The sequence below is a fragment of the Adelges cooleyi genome, unplaced genomic scaffold (genome assembly GCF_023614345.1).
Source record: "Adelges cooleyi isolate 19-005CV unplaced genomic scaffold, UGA_ACOO_1.1 ACOO_flye_CR_arks_rails_tigmint_CR_PRNA_574, whole genome shotgun sequence".
NCBI lineage: Eukaryota > Metazoa > Arthropoda > Insecta > Hemiptera > Adelgidae > Adelges > Adelges cooleyi.
The window spans coordinates 11,841,282-11,850,637 of record NW_026096268.1 but is presented as its reverse complement, the minus strand read 5'-3'; the positions used below and the strand labels follow the sequence as shown (position 1 = coordinate 11,850,637).

Here is a 9,356-nt window from a genome sequence, read left to right as displayed (position 1 = left end):
GTACATAATAATAATATAATATCATAGCGTTTACCCGTCGATTCCGACCGAGAGAGAGAGAGAGTGCCTGTACCTGTGATATGACTCATAGAGCAAACCGCTGACGTGGATACACCTGATGGGCCAATGATCGTTTGAAGAAATAATAATAATCATAATCGTACTGTATGTATTATAGATTTAGAGACAATATTTTTAATAGCAACATAACGTTTTCTTCAGGTTCTTGCCGTCGCCCAATCGAACCGATAGCGGAACATATTATCATGTTTATCGCAAAACGATTAGTGATAAACGGTACATATAGGTATTGTTATCTAAAACGGCTTGGATCGATTTCCCCAACCCGTTGACCGATCTTGACTGGAACGATAGTTCTATTCAGTCAAATCCTATAAGCTTAGGAAACAATCTCCTCTTGTTTTCTCTGCAACTATAATATGTTTCCTCCTCGCCCTCACATCACCAGGGCCTGATTCGGACAATATTCAGCACCATTAGAACCAATAAATTAAATATAATGCCTACCCAAAAAATAATTTTTACCATCATAACTGACAAATTTCAATCCTAACTGTTTTTTTTTTTTAAACATAAAACATAACTCCATAGAGCATATGTACATCTGTGATTTCTACATTGTGCAATTATTGAAGTGAGACCTATTTAATTTGGGGGTCATAGGGGCACGTATCAATCTTGCCCAATGGGTAAATATAACATTTGGCCCTGCACATTACTCGCCCGAGTGTAAGTAAAGACAATATTAATGTACGATCTCCCATATGCGATATAGCGTACAACACCGTTTGTGATTTACCCAATAATAATATTATCAAGTACATGTAATACAAGAGATTATTAATATTATTGTGCTATTCCGCATTTGTTTTACAATGTATTTTATACACACTTTACACACACATGCGGTTGACGTTGACAAGACAAATCTCTCTTATGTGTAGTGTTATATTAGTCATCGAACACCTGCGCCAGTAAATCACTGGAGAGTGTATCGATACTAAGCGTATACCGTGTTTAGCAGTGTAGAGTGGGAAATCAGAAAAGAATTACAGCGTTTATTTATTTTTTAAATTAACAAGTTACATTATTATATTTTACTATACCTATATTGTTTATATACTATACCTACATTGTCAGTTTGTGTAAGCTATTCACCGGTGGACCGTTTGAGGTACATTAATATTGTATATTATAGACAATTTTCTGATTTCGTTTTTGACGGATCGTTATGGATAAACCTAATCAAATTGCGTTTTTAAAGTCGACCAGCAGATAAGAACAACACCTACATATACCTATTATGTATAATAATACATTTATAATGAAGAAATAATTGATTATTTTTAGTTTTTTTTTTCCACTGACAAGTCTGTCCGGTTTGTGCATTATTGTAATTATCGCCTATGTTATCAGACATATAAGAGATATACAATTATTATTATGCACAAAGAAATAAAGCAGCGGTTCTATTATTTACCCTCGGCGCGGTGACAGATAATAAACGTTATCAACGGTGATACGTGATACGCATAAAACATTATATGTATATGTTCAAAACGGACATATAACTGTGTGTTAATAATTTTCGTTTGTCTTTATAATAAAATATTATACCTTCCGTTTTTATATATACGCATTAAAAAAATTACCATTTATAATATTATCGCAGCTCTTTAAATTTTATCAAAAGGTAAATATTAAAAAAAAAAACATTTTTATCTGTTTTATCGCTAACGCAAACGTTATGTACCGATCGTTATAACTATATCTGTATCATGAGAATATTATAAATGTATTAAAAAAAAAAATTGGTTATTTAAATATTACAATTTTATATTTAATATAATACAATTATTGAATACGGTTAAAAATAAAACAAAACGACTCAAAGTGAACAGCCGAATATGTTTTTTTTTCGCAGATCAAGTTTGTTTGTCCTAGAATAATATTTAGTTTATAATTGATTGCAAACCCCTTTGGTGAATTTAAACATTGTTATCAACTAATCATTCATTTTTGTATTGACCTACAGTCAATGACCGTTTGTCTAAGCGGGCAGATTTACATTAGAATTATATGCGTTTAACTTGAATAGAAACCAAAATAATATGTAAAAAAAAATTTATCCGTACGTTTTCTGCGAGTGTCAGTAGCTCAAGTGTATTGTATATAGTGTATACTTTGCTTATTGTATTGTCATTGAACAGCACACTTAGGTCTGTTGTTATGTCGTATACTTACGCCTGTGCGCCGATAAATCGATTATTAATCGTCTTCCACGATGAGATATTATATTTTAATTGTTTTAAAAACTATAATACCTAATGGCTAGTTTTGTGTTGATTTTTGCTTTTACACTTGCGTAAGTTATACTGTGTGATGTCATATCAACAGAGTTGGGACTAAAATATTATGTTTAAAGAGCATTTTAACTGTATGCCAGCCACGATGGGAGAATATTTGTCACTCCACAAAAGGGTTCAAAAGAAGACGTCACAATTGCCAATTTTTCGATTAGTGAAGACATAAGTGGTACCTCTATAGGTTAATACAAAAAAAAACACACAAACTTAAACGATTTATAAAACATTGTTAGAACAAGACAATTGTAATTTTTTATGCGCAATTTATACCAATAAGTATATTTTTAAAATACTTAAATCATATCAAAACACTGTGACGGGCGGCGGCGGCTGTCTCGAGAAACACCGTACGAGAGTGAGAAAGAGCGAGACCGTCTCGAAGGCCCTCTCCTTTGTCGAGGGGAGGTAATAGAGGGGCGGTCGGGGGAGCAGGCAGCGGGTGTCCCCTCGTCCGTCCGGCGTACCGCGGCATCCCGTCGAGGGCCGGGTTTCGGGGGGCAGCCCTCGCGGACGCCGCCCAGCGGCCGCGGCGATTGGCCCGAAAAAAGCGCGGGATAGCGTCCCGCCGAAAAACGTGGACCGCGCGCGCGTCCCTCCGTCCCGGCGCGGCCGTCGGGTGCGTCGCGGCACGGGCGGCGGGCGGGCGGCCGACGGTGTCTTCGGTGGTCTTGGCGCGCGTCGGCCGCACCGCGACCGCACTCAGTATCGTTCCCGACGCCGCGTCGCTTGGTGGTGCCGCACAGCAGCCGCCGCCGCCCGCTCCCGCCTGGTACCTCAGCTCGCCGCAGCCGCCGCCGCAGCGCTCGACGACGACGACGACGACCGCGCACGCCGCCGTATACACACATACATACACGCACGCACGCGCTCCTCGCGACAGACACACGCACACCGCACGGACGGCTCGACGCGCGAGCACAAGGCCCGTCAGTCGTTGGACCACGCGCTACTCTTCCGGGTGTCCAGTGAATCGGTTACCTCTGCCCGAGTCGCACGGACTTCTCTGTACCTACTACTGTCGTCGGAGTGTTGTTTATGAAAATTAAAAATTTTACGTTTGCGTTCGTGTGCGTTATTTGTATTACCGCAAAAATAAAAAGACTTTGAATATTTTTTTTTTTTTTGTTTACGTTTTTCGAAAAAACCTAAATAGTGTTCCAAAAACATTTTGGATTTTTGTTTGTGTTTGTCGAGTGCGTTTCGGCTTGATCACTTTGCCACGGTCGTAAGGCGTTTTTTTTTTTTTGCTTCGAACTTAATTAATTTCGAAGAAGGATAAAAAAAAATTTTATAAAAAAAAACTATATCTTGGTGGACAATTTTTCTTTAAACAAAAAAAATCACCCACCATGGCTATACCGTTTAACTTGCCGGCCGAACGCGACCCCGAAGATCATCATTATCTGAGGATCGAGAATTTGCTCAAAGAACTGCTCACGTTGCTCAGATGGACTCCTTGGACTTCTCTTACCGGTAAGTCGTCGCGAACGGACTTTGAATTTTTCGGCCGCCCTTCCCCACAATTATTTCCGCATACGCGCGAAGTGGTAATTTTTGTATTATGTAAAACTAAAAAAATAATTACAACGACGATAATTCGAAGACGTTTGAATAATTAAATTAAATTATATTATATTTAAAATTTTTTTTTCAAGTACCTACCTACCGTCGCGGTATGACTTGTACAAATATCCAACAATGCTATTTTCCGCGGACCTCGGTGAAAAAATAATAACAATATAAATAAATCATCGCAATTAAAAAAAAAAAAATAATAATAAAACAACCTTTTTTTTACCGTGTCATCGACCTTGTGCGATTCGGATATTTATAATGTTTTTGCGAAAATCTCGATAAACAACTCGGGAAAAAATTATTCTAACGTTTGCGAATTATAAATTATTATTTTCAAGTTACTATACAAAATAGTATAATATTGATTTATAAAGAGTTTTCCACGTTTATCGCGAAAAACCACCGAAGTCACGCGATCGCCGAAAACGGAACAATTTTGTTTAACGTCGCCGAATAAAAAAAAAAAATTAGTAAGTCGATGACTTAAAAAATAAAATAACATTGAAATAATAAAATCCTTGATGGACCCGACCGTCCGCACACGGAACCTTTCTTGTAGGAACCTGTCGTCCAATATTCTTCTCCTAAGGTCACCCACCCGATGTGAACACTACACTGTTCTCGCGCCTTCTCAATACACACACACACACGAGCAGTACATATAATAATAATATAATAGGCGTCGTCGATGACAGTTAAGTGTGAACGACCCGCGGTCCACCGTCTCGTCTCGACGTTACCTTCTATTTTTATTGTATATTTATTTTTTTAAAGTAATAAAATTAAAAAAAAAATCTAACAACAAAAAAAACGCGCGTAAATCGAAACAGGAATAAAAATCATTTTAGAATAATAAAAAAATTTAAATACAAACTGTTTATATTGTAGTTTTTTGCTTTACCGGCGCCAATGTGAAAGAAAAATTATTATCCGTCGTCGACATCTTATTTTTTAAAATTTTTTTTTCTAAATTAAAATCGCTGTTCTGTTTTGCCGCGCGCGTGACACACAACCGTGTCAGTGTCGAGTGTGTCACGAGGTAAAAAAATAACGTTATAAGGAAATTATTCACAAATAAGATACACATATAATATAATTATTATTTCTTGTCCGGCATTAGGTACCCTTTGGCCCGCGCCGGCCGATATTAACCCCTCTAACGGTTAGGTTGGATTCAATCAAACTGTACCTAGGTATTTCTTATATTATACTTTACTAAGTGTTGCAACTCTTGTTGGCGTTTGCCGTGCAGGTGTTTCTGTGGAAACTTCGTCGACCACCACCACCACGGCCGAACCACCTACTGCGGGCCAGCGTCGCCGGCAGACCGTCCGAGGACCGGACCATCACAGGCGGACGTCCGGCGCTCAACAGCAACAGTTACCGGACTTGATCAGGTCTTGCACGCCCAAAGTGGCCGCCGCCGCCGAGAAGAAACCCACCAGAACCGTGTTCCTCCAGGTGGAACTGTGCCCGACTTGCTATTACAACAGCCAAAAGTTGAAGGTGCTCGGCGTGACCAAGTTGGAAAAATCGTCGGCCGACCAACAACAACAGATGACCATCGCCGACCCGGGCGCGGTGTCACCCAGAATCGCCGCCGAATCATCACCAACGATCGACGTGAGTACAAACGAGAATTGTTTTTTTAAAAAAAAATTAGTTTAACATACTTAAAAAAAAAAAAACGTAGCTTCGAGCTAACAAAATCCACAAAAAAAAAATATATTTAAACGTTAAAAAAACTTAAATTAAATATTTTTTTTTAAATATATTTCCACAACCCCCATATTGTAATTGTGTTAGTCTACAATAATTTTTCGTTTTTTGTTTTGTTTTTCGATACACAGATGGACGACGCGGTCGCGGAAGACAGTTCAAAAGTAAAACGGCGACTGATGTCGTTGTTGCAACCTTCGAAAATCGACTCGTCCATACTGACGGCCGTGTTTGTAATAATCGGTTGGAAGATGTTCATCAAACAATAATCGGTACCTATCTACACCTATCTACCTAACTACCTATACCAAGTTCATCGCGACAACGTGAGAAAATTAAAAAAAACAAAACAAAACGAGAGAGAGAGAGAAAACACAATTTTTGTACGTCTAAAAGACTCGAAAGTTCCAGTCATGGTTTTAGTGACTATTTTTTTTTTTTAATAATAATAATAATAAAAAAAAAAAACTTATATTTTTTATGCTAATCAAATCGACCCGTTGATCTCAAATATTATTGCTTGCTGAATTGTGAGATGATCCGCAACCGTAGCCAAACATTTATTTTTTTTTAAATTATTTTTTTAGTTGTACCTTTAGTTTATTATTATTATTCATAATATTATATAAAACGCACGTCTATCGTGATCTATAGACGCGCTTTTGTTTTTACTACTACTGTACATATACATATATATTTTTTATTTTATTTAATACGTTTTTTGTGTACTTATAACTTTTTTTTTTTTTTGTAATTAATCTCTATATTTCTACGCTTTTTCTGTTGTATTTTAATATCGTTTCACATGGAAATTCTGCGGTTTCAGTCCCAGATCTGTTCACGTTTTGATCTCGTTTTTGTAAAACTATAGCTTTTGGAACGGCATCGCCGACCGAGTCGATTGGCCGGCGGTTGAATTAGTACGAAACGCTGTAATAATTTTTTTTTAATTTTATTATTCTCACTGTACATAAATATAATAATACTACTTTTTAATTTTCCTATTAACGTACTTTTTATTACACGACTCTTTTTTTTAAACAATTAAAATTCTTACAGTAAAAAAAAAAAAAACACAAATTCTCTGTGAACGTTTTTTTCTTGTTTCTCTTGGGTACTTTTTTGAATATTTTTTTTTTTCATTTTTCGAAACGGTTGGGGTCTAACGGTACGCGGCTACTACGCGCGTTCGGTTCGACGACGAGTTTGTAATATTGGAAACGTTATCATAATAACATGATAATCGCTCTGTGTAAATAATAATAAACGCTTGTTGGATTTTTTGTCATACCTAATAATAATAATAGTAATATAATAATAATATATCATTAAGTCGCATGTGAATTTTTTTCTGATTAATATTTTTTTTTATTTATAATTTTCATTTTCATTTTTTTTTTTTTAAGCATTTCTGTGGTGTTAAAAAACTTGCGAACGTCCCGGGTCGTTCATACGTTTCGAGCTTAAATTTAATATACACAAAGCGAATTTTCCACTTGGGCGTTCCTAGTTTCGCCCATCAAAGCGTTTCTGTGATTATGCCATTTTTTTTTATATACGATATATATATCATATATATATATACATTTTGTACATAAATATATATATAAAAAAAAAAAAATGATATTTATACATACATTAACTATTAACGATTTTTTGATCTCTTTTCGTAGGACATAAGTAGTGTTTTTTTTTTTTTAGATATTAGTGTAAATTTATTATTTTAGCGTTAGAGTAGGTACTCATAAGTTAAACATGTTGATGTTGTAATATTGTTAAAAACGATCATCTCTCTCTTCGGCGAACATTGTAACATTTTAATGGACTTGGCCACGTCAAAATCATATAAAGAGTTGAATAATAATAATAACAATAATTTGTATTGTCAGAAGACTTGATTATTATAATATAAGCGTTTTGTGATTGAACATTTTTTTTTTTTTTAGTATTATATTGTAGACATAGTTTTTTTTTTTTGAAATATTTATTTTATAATGTATATACACACACACATTTAAATTTTGCATACACATATGAAGATATTTATTTTAAATTATGTTTAAAAAAAAGCAAAAAAAAAAAATGAAATGTTTAATATTTTATCGTTGCAAAATTATTTTATAAAAATATGATATTATGTTAATTTGTGTTTTTCGATCTCGAATCAGCATATAATTATTGTATAATATTATTGTCATTATTGTTTACCCAAAAACATGTTTCCATACAACAACAAAACCGTGACTTGTCTTATGTTATTAAAGTATAATATTACAATGTGCATTTTCCTCCCCCTACCCCTGTTCTTAGAATGTAGTAGACTTTTAACGTTAGCCTGAAAATAATTTTAGAGCTAATTTTTATTATTATTATTTTTTTTAATCATAATTTTTGTACTCGGCGTGGGTACACCTATTGTACGGTGTCCGCTGCATCTTGCTACCGTTGTCTTTCTTTTGTATCATATAATATTATATTATAATATATTACCTACTATAAATACCTATAAAACATTTTGTTTGTTTTATTTAAAAAAAAAAAAAAGCTGAAATGAATTATTATATATATATATATATATATATATATATATACCTAACTTATTATCCGAGTGGATCGTATTATTATTATACATTATTATTATTATTGACGAAAAACAAAAATAAAAAACATATATTATTATAAAAAAATATCGGTCTGGCGTTTTTATTTCTTATATTTTATTCCTCGTGTGTTCGCAACAAGAGATGCACCCCCCCATTAACATATATTATTATAAGTACACAATATTGTGCGCGTTGCAGTGTGCAGTGGTGTATATATATGCATTGCGGCTGGACGGTAGCCGCTCCGCAACGACCGCAGAGATTCGTTTTATATACATACATCTTGTATACATATAGGTAGGTAAGTATATTATAAACTTATATCTGGTGTAAACCGACGGATCGACGATGACCCGTATATAATAATATAGTGGATGGGTGTGCACGCGGACATAAGATTATATTATTATAGTCTCTTGGTCACGACCGGCGGCCGTCGATCATGTATTAAAAAAAAAAACAAAATAATGTAAAGGTAAAGGGTATAGATATTACAACGTAGTATCGCGGCCTGTGTAATGTTGTAGGTTTTTTATTTTAAGTGAAAATTATCACCCAGACATTAAAAAAAAAAATGGTACGAATAAAAAAGATGACCGCCCAAGAAAGCGGATCGGCTTTTAGTGTATATCATTATCATTATATTGTAATGCAGTGTCGCAATACACACACATGCATACATACATATATAATAATATTATGATCATTACACGGGCAATTAAATTGTCATTAATTGCAATCGGCTTGGGCGCGTTAAAAATATCACAGCGCTTAGTGTGCACTGTACTCACGCGCACGTGCTGACCGCGGTAAAACAAAGCAATTACAATAATACTTGTAAATACATATATATATATATATATATATACACTACACACGATATAAAATTCTATATAAAAAGTTAAAATGTATCACACGGGCCTTGACTCGACGGGTCGACGTACCGATAAAAAAACATATATTATATATCCGCGTGTAAAGCGAAAAAAGTGATTTCAAACAATATATTATACTTAGGTATATAATAATAATAATAGGAAGAAAAAAAACTACTTCTGTAATTCTCGGAGGT

General features: G+C 34.8%; 1 protein-coding gene across 1 annotated transcript; it reads left to right on the top strand.

The window, feature by feature from the left end:
• The first annotated feature begins 3,268 nt into the window (after positions 1–3,268).
• LOC126842846 (uncharacterized) lies at positions 3,269–8,210 on the top strand. Its single transcript, XM_050580037.1, has 3 exons — positions 3,269–3,860; positions 5,215–5,585; positions 5,813–8,210. The coding sequence occupies exons 1-3, from the start codon at positions 3,737–3,739 to the stop codon at positions 5,948–5,950; spliced, it is 633 nt and encodes a 210-aa protein (XP_050435994.1). The 5' UTR covers positions 3,269–3,736; the 3' UTR covers positions 5,951–8,210.
• The last annotated feature ends 1,146 nt before the right edge of the window (positions 8,211–9,356 follow it).